This window comes from Taudactylus pleione, unplaced genomic scaffold, assembly GCF_031769625.1.
Source record: "Taudactylus pleione unplaced genomic scaffold, aTauple2 ptg000875l, whole genome shotgun sequence".
Lineage (NCBI taxonomy): Eukaryota > Metazoa > Chordata > Amphibia > Anura > Myobatrachidae > Taudactylus > Taudactylus pleione.
In genome coordinates this window covers 1558968-1583314 of record NW_028285277.1, presented here as the reverse complement: position 1 = coordinate 1583314, position 24347 = coordinate 1558968, and the positions used below count along the sequence as shown (strand labels likewise).

The window sequence follows — 24347 nt, the reverse complement described above, 5'->3', positions numbered from 1 at the left end:
CAGAGTTACACAATGGGTGGGATGGGGGTGAGGTACAGAGTTATACAATGGATAGTAGGTGGGATGAGGGTGAGGTACAGAGTTATACAATGGATAGTAGGTGGGATGGGGGTGAGGTACAGAGTTATACAATGGATAGTAGGTGGGATGGGGGTGAGGTACAGAGTTATACAATGGATAGTAGGTGGGATGAGGGTGAGGTACAGAGTTATACAATGGATAGTAGGTGGGATGGGGGTGAGGTACAGAGTTATACAATGGATAGTAGGTGGGATGGGGGTGAGGTACAGAGTTATACAATGGATAGTAGGTGGGATGGGGGTGAGGTACAGAGTTATACAATGGATAGTAGGTGGGATGGGGGTGAGGTACAGAGTTATACAATGGATAGTAGGTGGGATGAGGGTGAGGTACAGAGTTATACCATGGATAGTAGGTGGGATGAGGGTGAGGTACAGAGTTACATAATGGGTGGGATGAGGGTGAGGTACAGAGTTATACCATGGATAGTAGGTGGGATGAGGGTGAGGTACAGAGATACATAATGGGTGGGATGAGGGTGAGGTACAGAGTTACACAATGGGTGGGATGGGGGTGAGGTACAGAGTTATACAATGGATAGTAGGTGGGATGAGGGTGAGGTACAGAGTTATACAATGGATAGTAGGTGGGATGGGGGTGAGGTACAGAGTTATACAATGGATAGTAGGTGGGATAGGGGTGAGGTACAGAGTTATACAATGGATAGTAGGTGGGATAGGGGTGAGGTACAGAGTTATACAATGGATAGTAGGTGGGATGAGGGTGAGGTACAGAGTTATACAATGGGTGGTAGGTGGGATGAGGGTGAGGTACAGAGTTATACAATGGATAGTAGGTGGGATGGGGGTGAGGTACAGAGTTATACAATGGATAGTAGGTGGGATGGGGGTGAGGTACAGAGTTACATAATGGGTGGGATGGGGGTGAGGTACAGAGTTATACAATGGATAGTAGGTGGGATGGGGGTGAGGTACAGAGTTACATAATGGGTGGGATGGGGGTGAGGTACAGAGTTATACAATGGATAGTAGGTGGGGGATGGGGGTGAGGTACAGAGTTACATAATGGGTGGGATGGGGGTGAGGTACAGAGTTACATAATGGGTGGGATGGGGGTGAGGTACAGAGTTATACAATGGATAGTAGGTGGGATGGGGGTGAGGTACAGAGTTATACAATGGATAGTAGGTGGGATGGGGGTGAGGTACAGAGTTACATAATGGGTGGGATGGGGGTGAGGTACAGAGTTATACAATGGATAGTAGGTGGGATGGGGGTGAGATACAGAGTTATACAATGGATAGTAGGTGGGATAGGGGTGAGGTACAGAGTTATACCATGGATAGTAGGTGGGATGGGGGTGAGGTACAGAGTTATAAAATGGGTGGGATGAGGGTGAGGTACAGAGTTATATAATGGATAGTAGGTGGGATGAGGGTGAGGTACAGAGTTATACAATGGATAGTAGGTGGGATGGGGGTGAGGTACAGAGTTATACAATGGATAGTAGGTGGGATGGGGGTGAGGTACAGAGTTATACAATGGATAGTAGGTGGGATGGGGGTGAGGTACAGAGTTATACAATGGATAGTAGGTGGGATGGGGGTGAGATACAGAGTTATACAATGGATAGTAGGTGGGATGGGGGTGAGGTACAGAGTTATACAATGGATAGTAGGTGGGATGGGGGTGAGGTACAGAGTTACATAATGGGTGGGATGGGGGTGAGGTACAGAGTTACATAATGGGTGGGATGGGGGTGAGGTACAGAGTTATACAATGGATAGTAGGTGGGATGGGGGTGAGGTACAGAGTTATACAATGGATAGTAGGTGGGATGGGGGTGAGGTACAGAGTTACATAATGGGTGGGATGGGGGTGAGGTACAGAGTTATACAATGGATAGTAGGTGGGATGGGGGTGAGGTACAGAGTTACATAATGGGTGGGATGGGGGTGAGGTACAGAGTTACATAATGGGTGGGATGGGGGTGAGGTACAGAGTTACATAATGGGTGGATGGGGGTGAGGTACAGAGTTATACAATGGATAGTAGGTGGGATGGGGGTGAGGTACAGAGTTATACAATGGATAGTAGGTGGGATGGGGGTGAGGTACAGAGTTATAAAATGGGTGGGATGAGGGTGAGGTACAGAGTTATATAATGGATAGTAGGTGGGATGAGGGTGAGGTACAGAGTTATACCATGGGTGGTAGGTGGGATGAGGTACAGATTTATACAATGGGTGGGATGAGGGTGAGGTACAGAATTATACAATGGGTGGTAGGTGGGATGAGGGTGAGGTACAGAGTTATACAATGGGTGGTAGGTGGGATGAGGGTGAGGTACAGAGTTATACAATGGGTGGTAGGTGGGATGAGGGTGAGGTACAGAGTTATACCATGGGTGGTAGGTGGGATGAGGTACAGATTTATACAATGGGTGGGATGAGGGTGAGGTACAGAATTATACAATGGGTGGTAGGTGGGATGAGGGTGAGGTACAGAGTTATACATGTAACGGTCACTTACTTGAAGGAGATTTCCGCAGTGGCACCTTGTGCTTGGTGAACCGGTTCTGCATTTGGAGATTGAATCTTTCTTGAGTGGTCAGGCCAAGGCACATGATCTGCGTTAGAACACATTTTAGGGTCAGCTGCGCGGATACTGTATATATGCTGTCACCTCAGGGCTGTAATAAATCACTAATCACATGAAGAGCCCTGATGTAAGCTCTTCCTGCGCACGTGCAGGTCACCACTTTCGTTGTAATGACTGGCACTTCATCCAGTACCAACCATGCCGCCCCTTCGGAGACGCCAGCGGCAGCAACGTTCCCCCCTAGAGGAAGCGGCAGGAACTGGCTCAGTTACCTGATAGATCTGCAGGAGAAGCATGAGCGTAGACCAGATTGTAAGGGAACAGACGAGGAGGAAAATATACAGGACCCAAGGGGAACACGCTATAATCTCTGCCAGAAAACTTCCAACGCCGTCCTTCTGTACATTCGTGGAGCACTGAAGGGCCCAAACTGCAGGAGGATAAATACAGATTATTACAGAGCGGGCACAGAACGTGGGCAGCACCGACGTCTGCTGAGAGCTACTTACACACAGAGGAAGCGTAGATCATCCAATGACCCATAAACGAAAGCGCGCAGAGAAAAAGCACAAAGTAATGGTGGTTCCCGGCACCTGGGGACACAGGAGAACATGTATACAGGCCTATATAATGCTTATGTAAGTGGGTTCTAGGTTCAGAAGGCACCAACAACAGCATCCACAATACAGAGTCACTCTCACTTCATTACTGTCAGCAATAATTATATTATATCCAATCATTACAACATACACTAGCAATCAGACATCGTAGAACTTCTCCATTTTCACAGATTTTATTGAAATGTAACAAATTGTAGCTCAGTAAATAACCGGGAATGGTTACATAGGTGAGGGGTAACAATTCTATAATGTAGATTTCAGAGATATATACAACAAAAGCCCTTTGGTCAGGGAAGAAGTAATGAGATAAGAACTGACAGCTGTTCTGCAGCAATGACATAGCGGCTGCCGGGCAATGAGGCACTGTCTGGGGGCTACGGAGGACTGGGAGAGGGTCTTATAGACCCCATGAGGCACTGTCTGGGGGCTACGGAGGACTGGGAGAGGGTCTTATAGACCCCATGAGGCACTGTCTGGGGGCTACGGAGGACTGGGAGAGGGTCTTATAGACCCCATGAATCAAAATGTGAAACCTTTGGCACATCACACAGGGGTTATGTATGCCGTTGAGTAGGCGAGAGGATAGTTACTCTGTGTGTGGGGTTTACTTACCAAGCAGCAGCTTTAAACCCAACATGTAACAGCGCCATGTTTTCCCATTACCAGCATTGCCCTTTTATATTTCGTGGTTAAACATCCCAGGAAGCGGCAGCGTTTACAAGTCTCTGCTTAGTATATAAACCCCGGTGACCCAAATGTCAAACATGGAGGAGGAAGCGTAATGGTCTGGCGCGCTTTTGCCGTAACCAGAGTCGGCGACTTGCACAGAATGACTGGCGTTCTGAACCAAAAGTCACCACAGCATTTTGCAGCGCCATGTAATACACACTGGTCCAAGCTTAGCTGGCCATGGGTACATCCAACAGCAAGATAATGACCCAGAAGATACCTCCAGGCCATGTCAGAGCTACTTTACGTACAATATGCGACTTCCATTGTAGGAAGAGGCCACGGGTGTGTTCTGTGCTTCTATCTGCAATAGGCGGCTACAATGCTAGGATTCTGCTCATCACAATGATCGTATGATTTTTTCTCTATCTGTAATAGGCGGCTACAATGCCAGGATTCTGCTCATCACAATAATCGTATGATTTTTTCTCTATCTGTAATAGGCGGCTACAATGCTAGGATTCTGCTCATCACAATGATCGTATGATTTTTTCTCTATCTGTAATAGGCGGCTACAATGCTAGGATTCTGCTCATCACAATGATCGTATGATTTTTTCTCTATCTGTAATAGGCGGCTACAATGCTAGGATTCTGCTCATCACAATGATCGTATGATTTCTTCTCTATCTGTAATAGGCGGCTACAATGCCAGGATTCTGCTCAGCACAATGATCGTATGATTTTTTCTCTATCTGTAATAGGCGGCTACAATGCTAGGATTCTGCTCATCACAATGATCGTATGATTTCTTCTCTATCTGTAATAGGCGGCTACAATGCAAGGATTCTGCTCATCACAATGATCGTATGATTTCTTCTCTATCTGTAATAGTTTATTTGCTCTATGCTTTCATTTCAGAGCACATCGAGACGTTACACTAGCTACAAGCTTGAACCTTTCTAGCTCTCATGGTGATGGAGTATAAAACGTGCACAATCGCCTTACACAGTGACATGTATACAATGTATAGAATCTCACCAATACAGCGTCCTGTCCATATACAGTGCTGATCATATTTAGCCACACAGCAATTACACTCGTGACAGTGCATCGACCTCAGCGGCTTCTTCACCTGCGAGGAGATTACACAAAGCGTTAGCGAGCCGCTGATCGGAGGCTTGTACAGGAGCAGGGTATGGTATAATATCTAGTCTCCTGACACATGGAATTATCTGCAATTCAGGTATTTATCACTAATCACAGGAAACAGAATGTAAAAGCTGGCCCTGCCCAAAGGAGCTTACAATCTAAGTGGGCGCGGGGATACACTGGATATATACAGAGGTGGAATAACCGGAGTAGCTGTTGTAGGGAAAGGCGGCAGCATTAACAGACACTAATATGAAAGCTGCCACGGGGGGGTGACTGGCATTTCTGTGGCAGAAAGTGGACACTTGAAGTATAAACCATCCATTCTTATAGCATCCAGCCGGTGGCAGCCATGACGGTTCTTCACCATTTATATTAATGGTAGCTCCTCCCTCTCCTGCCGTCAGGGCAGCCAGATACCTTTATATGGCATCATAATGCTGCTGGGCACACAGCCAGGTCCTTTGTTCCTCGTAACTACAAGAGTTGTTGTGGCAGCCTCACAGGTCAGGGCAGATGGCAGCAGGAATGACCCAGCAGCTGCCCTCGGTGTGATGCCCCCCGGGGACCACCTCAGCTCTCATTGCCTTCACAAGTGTTTGGCTGTTTAATACCTGTGAGATAATGTGGGCGGTTGGGCACAGAACCCATCTACAGGACAGACATCGGTACCAGCTGTCAGCATTACATAGATTATATATACTATTACTCAATAAGCACTGCAGCTTCCCACCTGTCTCCCCCTCCCCCCTGCCTGTCTATAGCAGTGGTTGTGAAACCCCCCCCCAGGAATATTGGTAGTACAGTTTTATCTACACATATTCTGCTTTCTCCATACACATTTCAGTGCATCTAATGCATAATACAGAGGTTCCCAAACTTTTTTGAATCATGGCGCCTAGAGTAACAGCGATGTTTTCATGGCACCCCTACGCCAAACGCTTGTTATTGAGCAATTCAGAAAAACTTTAGTAAAGTGCAGTAAATTGTGCGACCTGTCATCCTTCGGTTCAGTAATGTGGTGGGGACAGGTTTAACCTTCTGTTTGTCCACATATTCACATTATATGGACCATAAATCATTTGATTTGGTGCTAGACCACCAACCTGGGGCACCCCTGCAAGTGTCCCGAGGCACCCCAGGGTGCCACGGCGCACAGTTTGGGAACCATTGGCATAATCTGATTTTATCTAGGTTAGTAATTATCAGTATAATAATAGTAGTAAATTAAATGGGAAACGTACCAGACAGGACGTACAGAACAATCTGACATCCAGGCACCCGGCTTCAGCGAGTGCGATAATGGTCTGAAAAACAAGAATCAAATATTTCTACTTATTATCTTTACATTTAAATACAATATATTACATTCTTCTTTAACTTTGGTAAAATGATAACCATGTGTTTGATCTTTATATGGTATATTTTTCCTACAGGGCCCCTTAGCAGTACAAATGCCGCAGTCTGTGCCCCTATGTGTGCGCTGCCGCGATTATAGAGATGGTCAGTGGTCATGTGACAAGTCGCTTATACTGTAGGAATAAAGTGTGTACCCATAATAATAGTCTAACGCGCGTCTTTCACTTACACGCAGTGGAGGCGGCCAATTTGTTAACCGAGCTGGCTGACTATGCAGTAATAGTAATGTAATAACGTCTGGCGGTTACCTGCTTCCTCTCCTCCTCCGAGGACTTGATGTATCCGGGATCCGTCCTCCACGTCTTGTAGAAATAATACAAAACCAGGAAGACACTGACCACAAACGGGACCTGCACCGTCGCTCGCACCATATGTGCGCAACACAAAACCGTTAAGGAAAAATGGCCAAATTCATAATTAAATTATAAAACAGAAATATTTATAAAAACTGTGTGTAATTCACTATAGACAGATAGGTCGCCCTTTTATTCCTAGAGGCCTGTAATAAACCTGATAACCAGGAGATAAATCACACATTGTACAACTGACTCCAGGTCCCAGAACGTCGGGCATAGGACAGTGACAGGTACGTCTGCTACACTTATTCTCACAGGAGGCCGTCACTACCCGTTACTCACTTCTGCGTATTCCATGGCGGAAACAACAGAAATGTCACATGATGACCGACCTCAGCCCAACTGAAAAAGTCGCCATCAGCCCGATTGTAAAGTCGCCTGAATCCGGGAGTGGCCGAGAGACAAAAAGCTGGGTCTTCTACATTTTAGCCAACCACACTGGGAGAGGACATTAGCCTTAGGACTGGCCCATGTGCAGGCAGCCTTAGGGGGCACCTGGAGCTGGCAGACACACTGGGAGAGGACATTAGCCTGAGGACTGGCCCATGTGCAGGCAGCCTTAGGGGAGCACCTGGAGCTGGCAGACACACCGGGAGAGGACATTAGCTTTAGGACTGGCCCATGTGCAGGCAGCCTTAGGGGGCACCTGGAGCTGGCAGACACACCGGGAGAGGACATTAGCCTGAGGACTGGCCCATGTGCAGGCAGCCTTAGGGGGCACCTGGAGCTGGCAGACACACTGGGAGAGGACATTAGCTTTAGGACTGGCCCATGTGCAGGCAGCCTTAGGGGGCACCTGGAGCTGGCAGACACACTGGGAGAGGACATTAGCCTTAGGACTGGCCCATGTGCAGGCAGCCTTAGGGGGCACCTGGAGCTGGCAGGCATACTGGGAGAGGACATTAGCTTTAGGACTGGCCCATGTGCAGGCAGCCTTAGGGGGCACCTGGAGCTGGCAGACACACTGGGAGAGGACATTAGCCTTAGGACTGGCCCATGTGCAGGCAGCCTTAGGGGGCACCTGGAGCTGGCAGACACACTGGGAGAGGACATTAGCCTTAGGACTGGCCCATGTGCAGGCAGCCTTAGGGGGCACCTGGAGCTGGCAGGCATACTGGGAGAGGACATTAGCCTGAGGACTGGCCCATGCGCAGGCAGCCTTAGGGGGCACCTGGAGCTGTTCTCTATTCGGAGACCCCGACACGGTGCCCACAATGAGGATGATGGAGACAGTAAGGAATGTTCTAAGATGATCCACGTGACTAGGGTCGGGGTACCAGAGAACAGTGTCTTCATTACATTACAGATGGCTCAGGGCACCATTATAGACCTCGCCAAACATGTAAATACATTACACCCGGTGTCTTACAAACGCTCATCTTAAACGATGGGTGTAATTGTGGCCACAAACGCATTTTACACACAGATCAGAAGGATATCAGGAAAGAAACAGAGGAACCACGTCATGAACATCCAGAAAACGGAGCTGAAGAAGATGATGGCGGGCAGGTGCTTCTGACTGCTAGGACCAACGAGGCGCCTGGGAAAAGAAATTACATGTCTATGTGACAGAGGACAAGTATAGTAACGACATCCCTGATCAGTCCCTGGCGGACACCGAGCCCTCCCTCCCGTACACTGGTGCCAGGATCATACGTTCATTCTTCTAGGGCAGTTACTCCCGAGTTCCGAACCCGGCAAGGACAAAGGACTTACATTAGTGTCACAGTTTGGAAGGGGAACGCAGTGTGACATAAGACTCAATCTGTAGGTTATAAAACAGCTGCACACCCAGGAAGCACCCGCTTGTACGACACATACTAATAGTGTGACTGTGCGAGTACCCACCACGTCTCATTGTAGACATCATTTAGAGAGACTTTTTACTGTGTGTGTGTGTGTGTGTATATGTATATATATATATATATATATATATATATATATATATATATATATATATATATATATATATATATATATATACACATACATATATACACACACATACATATATATATATATATATATATATATATACACACACATACATACATACACACAGTCAGGTGCATAAATATTGGGACATTGACAGAATTTTCATATTTTGGCCTCTAGTCACCACCACAATGTCTTTGAAATGAAACAAACAAGATGAGCTTTACCTGCAGACTTTCAGATTTAATTTGAGGGTAATTACATCCAAATCAGGTGAACGGTGTAGGAATTATACCCCTTTTACACCAACCGAATAACCGGGGTTATTGCCGGGTCGATGCGCTGTGTGAACGGCTCCCAGAAAAATTTCCCGGGTTGATTTACCCGGGAATCTTACTCGGGTTGAGAGCAGGGTTGAACACGGATTGTTCCCGTGTCATGCGGCAGTGTGAACGGGTGCTACCCTGCTTATTTGACCCGGCTAGCTCTGAAAGATGTTGATTGGAGCTTCTGGGGCACTGGCAGATGATGTAATTTGTCAGTGCCCTGCAGAGAGATGCACATGAAGCCATCGCTTGCCTGCCTAACCTCCTGCACCACAGCCTGACCAGCAGCCACAAACACAGGCTAATACACAGCCTGCCACAGCCAGAACTACACCCTACACCACAGCCTGACCAGCAGCCACATACACAGGCTGATACACAGCCTGCCACAGCCAGAACTACACCCTACACCACAGCCTGACCAGCAGCCACAAACACAGACTGATACACAGCCTGCCACAGCCAGAACAGCAACCTGCACCACAGCCTGACCAACAGCCACAAACGCAGGCTAATACACAGCCTGCCACAGCCAGAACGGCACCCTGCACCACAGCCTGACCAGCAGCCACATACACAGGCTGATACACAGCCTGCCACAGCCAGAACTGCACCCTACACCACAGCCTGACCAGCAGCCACATACACAGGCTAATACACAGCCTGCCACAGCCAGAACTGCAGCCTGCACCACAGCCTGACCAGCAGCCACATACACAGGCTGATACACAGCCTGCCACAGCCAGAACTGCAGCCTGCACCACAGCCTGACCAACAGCCACATACACAGGCTGATACACAGCCTGCCACAGCCAGAACTGCAGCCTGCACCACAGCCTGACCAACAGCCACATACACAGGCTGATACACAGCCTGCCACAGCCAGAACTACACCCTACACCACAGCCTGACCAGCAGCCACATACACAGGCTAATACACAGCCGGCCACAGCCAGAACAGCAGCCTGTAGCAATGCTGTAATCAGTCCCCACCCCTCTCTTTTGTTGCCTTTTGTGACCATCTTTGTCAGACCTTAAAACAGACCATTTTTAATGACTTCTATAGAGGAAAGCAGGGATTACCCGGGTTCAGGGTGAACGGGGCAAACCCGGAAATAACCCAGGTCAAGTTGCAGTGTAAACGGGGTCTGAAGCCGCGTTCGACCCGGGATTGACCAGTGTTCAAATTCCAGGGTCGGACCCGGGATTTTGGTGTAAAAGGGGTATTACAACAGTTTCTATATGTGCCTCCAACTTTTTAAGGGGCCAAAAGTAATGGGTCTATCAACTCAAAAGCTATTTCATGGACAGGTGTGGGCTATTCCCTAGTTTTTTCATCATCAATTAAGCAGGTAAAAGGTCTGGAGTTGATTCTAGGTGTGACATTTGCATTTGGAATCAGTTGCTGTTGACTCTCAATATGAGATCCAAAGAGCTGTCACTATCAGTGAAGCCATCATTAGGCTGAAAAATCAAAACAAACCCATCACAGAGATAGCAAAAATATTAGGTGTATCCAAATCAACTGTTTGGAACATTCTTAAAAAGAAAGAACGCACCGGAGAGCTCAGCAACACCAAAAGACCCGGAAGACCACAGAAAACAACTGTGGTGGATGACAGAAGAATTATTTCCCTGGTGAAGAAAAACCCCTTCACAACAGTTGGCCAAATCAAGAACACTCTCCAGGAGGTAGGTGTATATGTGTCAAAGTCAACAATCAAGAGAAGACTTCACAAGAGTGAATATAGAGAGTTCACCACAAGATGTAAACCATTGGTGAGCCACAAAAACAGGAAGACCAGATTAGAGTTTGCCAAACAACATCTAAAAAAGCCATTACAGTTCTGGAACAACATCCTATGGACAGATGAGACAAAGATCAACTTCTACCAGAGTGATGGGAAGAGAAGGAAAGGAACTGCTCATGATCCAAAACATACCACCTCATCAGTGAAGCATGGTGGTGGTAGTGTCATGGCGTGGGCATGTATGGCTGCCAATGGAACTGGTTCCCTTGTATTTATTGATGATGTGACTGCTGACAAAAGCAGCAGAGGGAATACTGAAGTGTTTTGGGCAATATTATATGCTCATATTCAGTCAAATGCTTCAGAACTCATTGGACGGCACTTCACAGTGCAGATGGACAATGACCCAAAGCATACTGCAAAAGCAACCAAAGAGTTTTTTAAGGCTAAAAAGTGGAATGTTATGCATTGGCCAAGTCAATGCCCTGACCTGAATCAGATTGAGCATGCATTTCACTTGATGAAGGCAAAACTGAAGGGAAAATGCCCCAAGAACAAGCAGGAACTGAAGACATTTGCAGTAGAGGCCTGGCAGAGCATCACCAGGGATGAAACCCAGCGTCTGGTGACGTCTATGCGTTCCAGACTTCAGGCTGTAATTGCCTGCAAAGGATTTGCAACAAAGTATTAAAAAGTGAAAGTTAGATTTAGGATTGTTTAGTTTGTCCCATTACTTTTGGCCCCTTAAAAAGTGGGAGGCACATATAGAAACCGTTGTAATTCCTAAACCGTTCACCTGATTTGGATGTAATTACCCTCAAATTAAATCTGAAAGTCTGCAGGTAAAGCACATCTTGTTTGTTTCATTTCAAAGCCATTGTGGTGGTGAATAGAGGCCAAAATATGAAAATTCTGTCAATGTCCCAATATTTATGCACCTGACTGTAAAATATATCTCTCTATATCATATACATACACACTTTTTTTGCAGAAATGAAATGTCAGAAACACTAAGGCTTACTCAGTGCTGGTTTTGGATTTATCAGTCTAAACAAAATCAGAGTAAGAAGTAAAAGGTGTCACCATAACAATACATACTAGGCCCCTATACAGAAAGTAGCGCACCCTGGTGGGCTCAGATGTAAATGAAGTGGATAGGATAGAAATCTTTTGTAAATAAGACTACTAGATGCAATGCCTAAACATGAGGAGTTCATAATAAATAAATGTCTTTATGATTAGGCAAAAAGTTTCCTGTAAGCGGGAAGTGACCAGGAGATGTGCCCTGGAAGAGGCCTCTGCAAAGGACAAAGGGGGAGATGTACTAAGCTCTGAAAAGTGATAAACTACCCGCCATTCAGCTCTTAACGGTCATGTTACAGGCTGTGTTTGAAAAATGACAGTTAGGAGCAGATTGGTTGGTAGTTATCACTCTCAGAGCTTAGTACATCTGCCCCTAAGTGTTCAGTCTGACACAAACCTGGTGAAGAGCTGGGAAGCGGCAGTGACCAAGGCGAGGAGCGTCCCCTTCAGCAGCCAGGAGTCGGTTTTCATGTTGAGGATATAGCCAATACCCCCCAAGAGGGACAAGCAGACCAGCACCACCAAGGAGATCTAGCAGGGAGAGAACGCGTTAGGTCTCATTATCATGGACATTTATAGGGACACGAGAAGGGCCTTATAGTGTGCAATCGTCATTATGTGTAAGGGGTAAGAGAGATGGGTACCAGAAACAGTACTGTATATAGGCACTCTGTAATAGGGGGATGTGGGGCAAACAATAATACGTTTGCCCTTAGCGGCTGTCACAGCAGCAGGAGGGGGGGGAGGGGCCGGCTGTCACAGCAGCAGCAGGGGGGGGGAGGGGCCGGCTGTCACAGCAGCAGGGGGGGGGGGGAGGGGCCGGCTGTCACAGCAGCAGGGGGGGGGGGGGAGGGGCCGGCTGTCACAGCAGCAGGGGGGGGGGGGGGCCGGCTGTCACAGCAGCAGGGGGGGGGGGAGGGGCCGGCTGTCACAGCAGCAGGGGGGGGGGGAGGGGCCGGCTGTCACAGCAGCAGGGGGGGGGGGAGGGGCCGGCTGTCACAGCAGCAGGGGGGGGGGAGGGGCCGGCTGTCACAGCAGCAGGGGGGGGGAGGGAGGGGCCGGCTGTCACAGCAGCAGGGGGGGGGAGGGAGGGGCCGGCTGTCACAGCAGCAGGGGGGGGGAGGGAGGGGCCGGCTGTCACAGCAGCAGGGGGGGGGAGGGAGGGGCCGGCTGTCACAGCAGCAGGGGGGGGGAGGGAGGGGCCGGCTGTCACAGCAGCAGGGGGGGGGGAGGGAGGGGCCGGCTGTCACAGCAGCAGGGGGGGGGGGAGGGGCCGGCTGTCACAGCAGCAGGGGGGGGGAGGGGCAGGCTGTCACAGCAGCAGGGGGGGGGAGGGGCAGGCTGTCACAGCAGCAGGGGGGGAGGGGCAGGCTGTCACAGCAGCAGGGGGGGAGGGGCAGGCTGTCACAGCAGCAGGGGGGGAGGGGCAGGCTGTCACAGCAGCAGAGGGGGAGGGGCAGGCTGTCACAGCAGAGGGGGAGGGGCAGGCTGTCACAGCAGAGGGGGAGGGGCAGGCTGTCACAGCAGAGGGGGAGGGGCAGGCTGTCACAGCAGAGGGGGAGGGGCAGGCTGTCACAGCAGAGGGGGAGGGGCAGGCTGTCACAGCAGAGGGGGAGGGGCAGGCTGTCACAGCAGAGGGGGAGGGGCAGGCTGTCACAGCAGAGGGGGAGGGGCAGGCTGTCACAGCAGAGGGGGAGGGGCAGGCTGTCACAGCAGAGGGGGAGGGGCAGGCTGTCACAGCAGAGGGGGAGGGGCAGGCTGTCACAGCAGAGGGGGAGGGGCAGGCTGTCACAGCTACATGTCCTTAGCACTTACATGCGGTTTGCGGATAAAGCCGCCTATGATGTGGCGCCTCCACCATGACATTTCCAGTGCTCACCATTGTATTATTAGTGTAGTAACTGCATGGCTGTGTGTGTTAACGCTAAATACTATACACAAGCCCAGGAGATCTATAAGTCCTATTCCTCATACACCAGCGATGTTTAGGTGCAGAATGAGGTTCCCGTCATTACGCCGTGTGGTTAGAATACAGCAAAATAGAAAATAAAGGGGGGGGGGGGCTGAAACACAGGCGTGTCACAACCACTTTGGGAGCATGTCACAAACAACGATTGCGATGACATACACCGTGAAAATGGCTCCGGCAGCCATACTGCGCAACCATAGATCAACTGATCTGCGACCGATTCGGTGTCTTTGTACACAGTCGCTTGGATTTGCAAAGCCGTCTCGCTACAAATCCCGACGGCTGCGTCATTTGCATATTGTTGCACAGGCGCTGCGTACAAATTCCCCGCAGCTGCAGTGGCATCAGCGCCCATCGCTGCATCAGGCGCAGAGTCAGTCTCTCCTGAACCACACATGAAATGTCAGTGACCCGAGCCTTAGGTTACCTCTCTGCATGAGCTACGAGGCAGAGGGCCTGATTCAGAGCCGGACGCTATTTGCGCTCACTCGTTCCGAAAAAGGGGCCGGATATTTAAATAGAGCGCTCGCTCTTTGCGGTCTGTTGACGCCTCTATGTCTGAACGAGCGAACGAAACATGCGCTCGCTATTTTTAAAAAAATGCCCCCTGGCCGCTCGCATCCTACGTCATCTCCGCTATTTATTAGATTAATCGAGTACATCGTAGGGCGTCTGAACTGCTCGCAGTGCTTGTGGTTGGATTTTCCTACCGCAATCATGCGAGTAGTTCAGGCTAAGAGACAACCAAGTGACGTGGTCGATGACGCTGCTTTGTTAATTATGCACACCCTTAAAACGCCCGTTTTGACAATTTGGCACGCCTGCGTTCGGATCTCCACTCCCCGTTTTCAAGCACCTTCCCCTGTTACCACCCACAAACGCCTCATTCTGTCACTCAAATTAGCAGGCATTCGCTATTTTGCGAGCGCATAATTTCCGACCGCAATGACTGGTTCGCGCATGTGTATTAAAACCCATACGAATGCGCAGTTGTGCGAACATCGCTCGGAGCTTACGAGCGGCTCTGAATTAGGCCCAGAGTGCGGACTAGACCTCAGCCAGAGACACCCATATCCATATCCCGAGCGGTAAGACCCTTCTGCACCCAGGGCTGAGGAAGACCTACACCTTCACAGGTGGTCTCTGTGGCCCCATAAAGGGTCTCATACCAGGCTTATAAGCAAGGAGCTCGCCTAGAACGGCAGCCATAATCCCCATGGGCTCCAATGACAATACTTTGCTTAATGTTAGACTTATGATCAGACTAAAGCACGGCCTGACTTCTATTGGGACCAGACCTGTTCTGAAGGTACTGGTTACACAATATGGCAGCCACTGAAACGATACACTGCGCACGCTGCACGATCCGCTGTATTACGGCGCGATGTATTGTGCATGTCACTGCACCGTGTCATTCATTACATAGTCCCATCTGCTGTGCAGAACAGCACATGGGACAATGCGATGAGCGATGGATCGGGCGTATACACTATAAGATGTGTGTGATATATTGTCCAATTCCCATCGGGACGATATATCGTATGATACACCGTATAGTGTGGACCCAGCCTAAGAGACAGAACATAGAAGTTCAAACTGGTATTTGCGTATTTTGGTACAAACAGATATACAAGTAAAAGTTCCCCGACAGTAACTAATGTCTTTCATTGTATGTAATCTGGTTAGTTACGTAATCACAGCATTTTAGGCTCAGAATGGCTCCATACTAAAGACTTACAGAAGGGAAGATCTTCAGTTCCGACAGGTCTCTAGGTGACATATTATATAACTAGTGCTCTGCACAGGCCTCTAGGTGACATATTATATAACAACTGCTCTGCACAGGTCTCTAGGTGACATATTATATAACTACTGCTCTGCACAGGTCTCTAGGTGACATATTATAGCTACTGCTCTGCACAGGTCTCTAGGTGACATATAGCTACTGCTCTGCACAGGTCTCTAGGTGACATATAGCTACTGCTCTGCACAGGTCTCTAGGTGACATATAACTACTGCTCTGCACAGGTCTCTAGGTGACATATAACTACTGCTCTGCACAGGTCTCTAGGTGACATATTATATAACTACTGCTCTGCACAGGTCTCTAGGTGACATATTATATAACTAGTGCTCTGCACAGGCCTCTAGGTGACATATTATAGCTACTGCTCTGCACAGGCCTCTAGGTGATATATTATATAACTAGTGCTCTGCACAGGCCTCTAGGTGACATATAGCTACTGCTCTGCACAGGCCTCTAGGTGACATATAGCTACTGCTCTGCACAGGCCTCTAGGTGACATATAGCTACTGCTCTGCACAGGCCTCTAGGTGACATATAGCTACTGCTCTGCACAGGTCTCTAGGTGACATATAACTACTGCTCTGCACAGGTCTCTAGGTGACATATAACTACTGCTCTGCACAGGTCTCTAGGTGACATTATATAACTAGTGCTCTGCACAGGCCTCTAGGTGACATATTATATAACTAGTGCTCTGCACAGGCTTCTAGGTGAAATATTATAGCTACTGCTCTGCACAGGTCTGTAAATGACATATTATAACTACTGCTCTGCACAGGTCTGTAAATGACATATTATAACTAGTGCTATGCACAGGCCTCTAGGTGACATATTATATAACTAGTGCTCTGCACAGGCCTCTAGGTGACATATTATAGCTACTGCTCTGCACAGGCCTCTAGGTGACATATTATATAACTAGTGCTCTGCACAGGCCTCTAGGTGACATATAGCTACTGCTCTGCACAGGCCTCTAGGTGACATATAGCTACTGCTCTGCACAGGCCTCTAGGTGACATATAGCTACTGCTCTGCACAGGCCTCTAGGTGACATATAGCTACTGCTCTGCACAGGTCTCTAGGTGACATATAACTACTGCTCTGCACAGGTCTCTAGGTGACATATTATATAACTAGTGCTCTGCACAGGCCTCTAGGTGACATATTATATAACTAGTGCTCTGCACAGGCCTCTAGGTGACATATTATATAACTAGTGCTCTGCACAGGCTTCTAGGTGAAATATTATAGCTACTGCTCTGCACAGGTCTGTAAATGACATATTATAACTACTGCTCTGCACAGGTCTGTAAATGACATATTATAACTAGTGCTATGCACAGGCCTCTAGGTGACATATTATATAACTAGTGCTCTGCACAGGCCTCTAGGTGACATATTATAGCTACTGCTCTGCACAGGCCTCTAGGTGACATATTATATAACTAGTGCTCTGCACAGGCCTCTAGGTGACATATAGCTACTGCTCTGCACAGGCCTCTAGGTGACATATAGCTACTGCTCTGCACAGGCCTCTAGGTGACATATAGCTACTGCTCTGCACAGGCCTCTAGGTGACATATAGCTACTGCTCTGCACAGGTCTCTAGGTGACATATAACTACTGCTCTGCACAGGTCTCTAGGTGACATATTATATAACTAGTGCTCTGCACAGGCCTCTAGGTGACATATTATATAACTAGTGCTCTGCACAGGCCTCTAGGTGACATATTATATAACTAGTGCTCTGCACAGGCTTCTAGGTGAAATATTATAGCTACTGCTCTGCACAGGTCTGTAAATGACATATTATAACTACTGCTCTGCACAGGTCTGTAAATGACATATTATAACTAGTGCTATGCACAGGCCTCTAGGTGACATATTGTAACTAGTGCTCTGCACAGGCTTCTAGGTGACATTAGAACTACTGCTCTGCACAGGTCTGTAAATGACATTATAACTACTGCTCTGCACAGGTCTGTAAATGACATATTATAACTAGTGCTCTGCACAGGTCTCTAGGTGACATATTGTATAACTAGTGCTCTGCACAGGCTTCTAGGTGACATATTATAGCTACTGCTCTGCACAGGTCTCTAGGTGACATATTATAGCTACTGCTCTGCACAGGTCTGTAAATGACATATTATAACTAGTGCTCGGCACAGGCCTCTAGGTGACATATTGTAACTAGTGCTCTGCACAGGCCTCTAGGTGACCTATTACAGCTACTGCTCTGCACAGGCCTCTAGGTGACTTATTACAGCTACTGCTCTGCACAGGCCTCTAGGTGACTTATTATAACTAGTGCTCTGCACAGGCCTCTAGGTGACTTATTATAACTAGTGCTCTGCACAGGCCTCTGGGTGACTTATTATAACTAGTGCTCTGCACAGGCCTCTAGGTGACCCATTATAACTAGTGCTGTGCACAGGCCTCTAGGTGACCCATTATAACTAGTGCTATGCACAGGCTTCTAGGTGACCCATTATAACTAGTGCTATGCACAGGCCTCTAGGTGACCCATTATAACTAGTGCTATGCACAGGCTTCTAGGTGACCCATTATAACTAGTGCTCTGCACAGGCCTCTAGGTGACCCATTATAACTAGTGCTCTGCACAGGCCTCTAGGTGACCTATTACAAATAGTGCTCTGCACAGGCCTCTAGGTGACATATTATAGCTACTGCTCTGCACAGGCCTCTAGGTGACCTATTACAACTAGTGCTCTGCACAGGCCTCTAGGTGACCTATTACAGCTACTGCTCTGCACAGGCCTCTAGGTGACCTATTACAGCTACTGCTCTGCACAGGCATCTGGGTGACCCATTATAACTAGTGCTCTGCACAGGCCTCTGGGTGACATATTATAACTAGTGCTCTGCACAGGTCTGTAAATTACATATTATAACTAGTGCTCTGCACAAGCCTCTAGGTGACATATTAGAACTACTGCTCTGCACAGGCCTCTGGGTGACATTAGAACTACTGCTCTGCACAGGCCTCTAGGTGACATATAGCTACTGCTCTGCACAGGCCTCTAGGTGACCTATTACAGCTACTGCTCTGCACAGGCCTCTAGGTGACTTATTATAACTAGTGCTCTGCACAGGCCTCTGGGTGACTTATTATAACTAGTGCTCTGCACAGGCCTCTGGGTGACTTATTATAACTAGTGCTCTGCACAGGCCTCTGGGTGACCCATTATAACTAGTGCTGTGCACAGGCCTCTAGGTGACCCATTATAACTAGTGCTATGCACAGGCTTCTAGGTGACCCATTATAACTAGTGCTATGCACAGGCCTCTAGGTGACCCATTATAACTAGTGCTATGCACAGGCTTCTAGGTGACCCATTATAACTAGTGCTCTGCACAGGCCTCTAGGTGACATATTGTATAACTAGTGCTCTGCACAGGCTTCTAGGTGACATATTATAGCTACTGCTCTGCACAGGTCTCTAGGTGACATATTATAGCTACTGCTCTGCACAGGTCTGTAAATGACATATTATAACTAGTGCTCTGCACAGGCCTCTAGGTGACCCATTATAACTAGTGCTATGCACAGGCTTCTAGGTGACCCATTATAACTAGTGCTCTGCACAGGCCTCTAGGTGACCCATTATAACTAGTGCTCTGCACAGGCCTCTAGGTGACCCATTATAACTAGTGCTCTGCACAGGCCTCTAGGTGACCCATTATAACTAGTGCTCTGCACAGGCCTCTAGGTGACCCATTATAACTAGTGCTCTGCACAGGCCTCTAGGTGACACCTGAATGTGTAAATGACGTCTCTAGAACACAGGGAAATGCGGCTCAGACATGGGAGACAGAACATTCGCTGACCTCGTACTTCTGTAACATCTTCAGGGCTCTGGAGTTCTTGCTGGCCCGAGATTTGGCTTCACTCATTAGAATATGGACAATTAGACGATTTCTGGTTTGTCGGCCAATATCAAGTGGTGTTTCTCCCTGCAACGTATGATATATAAAAGAATATTAAGATAATTTAGTTCCTTACGGGAGATACTTTATGCTATTTTGTATGTCAGAGCAGATGACAGGGCTGGAGAAGGGAGGGGGGTAGATCACAGGAATCTCAGACACAGGAGGGAAGGATGCTCTGGGGGTAGATCACAGGAATCTCAGACAGAGGAGGGAAGGATGCTCTGGGGGTAGATCACAGGAATCTCAGACACAGGAGGGAAGGATGCTCTGGGGGTAGATCACAGGAATCTCAGACAGAGGAGGGAAGGATGCTCTGGGGGTAGATCACAGGAATCTCAGACAGAGGAGGGAAGGATGCTCTGGGGGTAGATCACAGGAATCTCAGACAGAGGAGGGAAGGATGCTCTGGGGGTAGATCACAGGAATCTCAGACAGAGGAGGGAAGGATGCTCTGGGGGTAGATCACAGGAATCTCAGACAGAGGAGGGAAGGATGCTCTGGGGGTAGATCACAGGAATCTCAGACACAGGAGGGAAGGATGCTCTGGGGGTAGATCACAGGAATCTCAGACAGAGGAGGGAAGGATGCTCTGGGGGTAGATCACGGGAATCTCAGGCAGAGGAGGGAAGGATGCTCTGGGGGTAGATCACAGGAATCTCAGACAGAGGAGGGAAGGATGCTCTGGGGGTAGATCACAGGAATCTCAGACAGAGGAGGGAAGGATGCTCTGGGGGTAGATCACGGGAATCTCAGACAGAGGAGGGAAGGATGCTCTGGGGGTAGATCACAGGAATCTCAGACAGAGGAGGGAAGGATGCTCTGGGGGTAGATCACAGGAATCTCAGACAGAGGAGGGAAGGATGCTCTGGGGGTAGATCACAGGAATCTCAGACAGAGGAGGGAAGGATGCTCTGGGGGTAGATCACAGGAATCTCAGACAGAGGAGGGAAGGATGCTCTGGGGGTAGATCACAGGAATCTCAGACAGAGGAGGGAAGGATGCTCTGGGGGTAGATCACAGGAATCTCAGACAGAGGAGGGAAGGATGCTCTGGGGGTAGATCACAGGAATCTCAGACAGAGGAGGGAAGGATGCTCTGGGGGTAGATCACAGGAATCTCAGACAGAGGAGGGAAGGATGCTCTGGGGGTAGATCACGGGAATCTCAGGCAGAGGAGGGAAGGATGCTCTGGGGGTAGATCACAGGAATCTCAGACAGAGGAGGGAAGGATGCTCTGGGGGTAGATCACAGGAATCTCAGACAGAGGAGGGAAGGATGCTCTGGGGGTAGATCACGGGAATCTCAGACAGAGGAGGGAAGGATGCTCTGGGGGTAGATCACGGGAATCTCAGACAGAGGAGGGAAGGATGCTCTGGGGGTAGATCACAGGAATCTCAGACAGAGGAGGGAAGGATGCTCTGGGGGTAGATCACAGGAATCTCAGACAGAGGAGGGAAGGATGCTCTGGGGGTAGATCACAGGAATCTCAGACAGAGGAGGGAAGGATGCTCTGGGGGTAGATCACAGGAATCTCAGACAGAGGAGGGAAGGATGCTCTGGGGGTAGATCACAGGAATCTCAGACAGAGGAGGGAAGGATGCTCTGGGGGTAGATCACAGGAATCTCAGACAGAGGAGGGAAGGATGCTCTGGGGGTAGATCACAGGAATCTCAGACAGAGGAGGGAAGGATGCTCTGGGGGTAGATCACAGGAATCTCAGACAGAGGAGGGAAGGATGCTCTGGGGGTAGATCACAGGAATCTCAGACAGAGGAGGGAAGGATGCTCTGGGGGTAGATCACAGGAATCTCAGACAGAGGAGGGAAGGATGCTCTGGGGGTAGATCACAGGAATCTCAGACAGAGGAGGGAAGGATGCTCTGGGGGTAGATCACAGGAATCTCAGACAGAGGAGGGAAGGATGCTCTGGGGGTAGATCACAGGAATCTCAGGCAGAGGACAGGGATGCGCTGGGGTAGATATTGGGAATCTCGGATAGAAGATATAGGGATGTTTAGTAGCAATGCAGGGAATAATCTTAGGTACATATTACGTACACTACAATTAAATAAAACATATTTACAAGTGAAGTCACAGAGTTGGGTATTGTATAGAAAATTGATAATTATGAGAGAAAAAAAATTGCAAGAAATTATAAAAAATAGGGCGTGATTTATCACCTTGGCGTTCTCCACGTCCAGACTCGATCCGGCCTCTAACAGCAAATCCACAGCATTGATGTTGCCGGATGAGACCGCCCAGTGAAGGGCAGAGTTACGGTGGACCTTGTCCACAAGATTTACAGAGGGGTTCAGCTTCAAAAGGAAACTGGTCGGTTCCATTCTAAAGACAGAGAAATGGGGCTATCACACAGCATATCACTGCGCTTATTCTACAACACAGATGTAGGGGGGTCATAAACATTTATGTAACGTAAAGACAGAGAAATGGGGCTATCACACAGCATATCACTGCGCTTATTCTACAACACAGATGTAGGGGGGGGGGGGGGTCATAAACATTTACGTAAAGACATAGCAGGCTTTATTATGTAACAGAAATCCTGTGTAAGTAACTTAGGAAAGCAGAGTACAGAAGGGACCTGTAGCCACTTTCTGTCACACTTATTATGCGGATACTTCCAGCAATTTGTAAATGTTAGAGAAGGACGGACACAGGATAAGAGTCCGCTGAAACGACACATGAACCTCAATAAAGTCTGCCGTCACATACACAAGTAGTGGGGGGGGGGGGCAGCCATTGTGTTGTCAATATTTATCCCATCAATTCACCAGGAACCAGTGACATCACAGACACGAGACGCCAACAAAATGGCTTCCTCATGTGTGTGCAGATGGCAGGTTCACTGGAAGATCACTGCGCAGCGATATAGTACTACAAGCGTACTGTCCTAGGGATAGACTGCTAACAACTTTGTCTTCTCCAAATTTAAATGACTTGAAATAAATGATTAAATAATCCTATTAGATATTTACACTGTAGAGGTTGCTCTCGTGAGGGAGAGATTGGTGCTCAAAAGTGAACTTATCTTATCACCCAAATATTAAAGGATTTAGTCACCCCAACAAGTTTGCGCAGTTTGGGCAGAGGCGGCTGTCACACACGCAGAGAGAAGATCCTGTCTGCAGCGCTGGACAGGGCAGGTAATCAGGAACAGGGGGGCTAGCTGACATGAGACAGTTGGGCGTGGTTGGGGCAGCACTGATTATTACATTACAATGCCCACAGTAAACAACGCAAGCACCCTAGCACATCAGAATATTGGCCCAATAGAGTGCCATCAATGGAGATGGAGGATACTTTCCTCAATATAAGCAGCTCCCTTGCTGGACTATAGATATAGAATGTGCTCTATACCAGTGGTCTCCAACCTGTAGCTCGCGGTCTTAATTTTGGTAGCTCACCTGGCTGCAGTACTGCCGAGTCAACTAGGAGGAAGTGACCTCTGACGTGTGCTGCCCCAGGACATCGACGCCATGGGTGGAGCCACAGGGAAGCACGTCAGGTGATCTCTACAGCAATCACCTGGCGTGCTTCTCCATGGTTCCACCCATGGAGTCTATGCTACAGCGGAGCGAGTGACTCCCGCCCAGCCCTGCCGGAAATCACACAGTAGCCCTGCTTATATCTTTTGCTCCTCTACTGCACGCACCGCCTTTGAGACGGTAATTAACAGTGACATGCGCCTGTGCTTACATTTTATTTGCAAACTACAAACAAATGGCCTGATTCAGACCCACTCGCGAGCGGCTGTCCGCTCGCAAGTGGGTCGATGTTCTGGACTGAGCATGCGCACGACGGAAGGAGCTCCGTCGTGCGCATGCGCCAGACGCGACGAGCAAAGGAAAGTCCTTCGCTCGTTGTGTTTGATCAAAGGGGGCGTGCTGTCGATGTTGATTGACAGCACGCCCCCTTTGGTAGGCGTGCCTCCCTGAAGGGGGCGTTCCCACGGGAACGCCTCCCGTCAGAAGCCGGCCCACTGACATCACTAGTGATGTCAGTGGGAGTGATTTTGGCTCTGATAGAGCCAAAATCACTCCGGAGCTTGCGGTTGAAAACCTCAACCGCAGGCTCCGGCTCGCAATTTCGATGGCCGCGATGGTCAAGACCATCGCGGCCATCAAACTGCACGCTCGTATAGCCTGTGGGTGGTCACCCACAGCTATACGAGCGTCCAGGAGGATGCTCCATTTTCATGGAGGTCGGCCCTCATTCAGAGCGTGCGGCTCTGAATGAGGGCCAATATCACTAATAATTAAACGCATTTTTATTTTCCATGAAACATTTTTTAAATTTAATTTTCATTAAATTACCTTCAATTGTTCGGTTATTACATTTTTTTTTCTACAATTTTAGTAGCTCTTCAGGAGGTTTCGTTTTTCTAAAGTCACTCACACCTCAATTAGCGTTGGAGACCACGGCTCTACGCGGTACATCCTACATCCGATCATTTCTAGTATAAGAACATTTGTATTCTCCAAAAGACTAATTTAATCAATACTCTGCTTATGAGACAGTAACAGACGGAATTTGTTCTCATTACCCAATTATTTTCTGTGCAGCCAGCATAAGGGGGGTCATTCCGTTCATATCGGTCACATCTATGCTCTGCAAACAGAACAGAGACCGGTCAGTACAAAAGTCTGC

General features: G+C 48.6%; 1 protein-coding gene across 1 annotated transcript in view; it reads right to left on the bottom strand.

Moving 5' to 3' along the window:
• ZDHHC13 (zDHHC palmitoyltransferase 13) overlaps positions 1 to 24347 on the bottom strand; it is a 50720-nt gene that overhangs the window by 13144 nt on the left and 13229 nt on the right. Inside the window, exons 6-16 of the mRNA XM_088458934.1 lie at positions 24244 to 24308; positions 21860 to 22022; positions 19581 to 19706; positions 12349 to 12482; positions 8296 to 8396; positions 6749 to 6873; positions 6326 to 6388; positions 4971 to 5064; positions 3151 to 3234; positions 2914 to 3071; positions 2569 to 2669 (exon numbers count right to left, since the gene is read on the bottom strand). Of these exons, the coding sequence (XP_088315060.1) occupies positions 2569 to 2669; positions 2914 to 3071; positions 3151 to 3234; positions 4971 to 5064; positions 6326 to 6388; positions 6749 to 6873; positions 8296 to 8396; positions 12349 to 12482; positions 19581 to 19706; positions 21860 to 22022; positions 24244 to 24308 (1214 nt within the window). The remainder of the gene's footprint in view (positions 1 to 2568; positions 2670 to 2913; positions 3072 to 3150; positions 3235 to 4970; positions 5065 to 6325; positions 6389 to 6748; positions 6874 to 8295; positions 8397 to 12348; positions 12483 to 19580; positions 19707 to 21859; positions 22023 to 24243; positions 24309 to 24347) is intronic.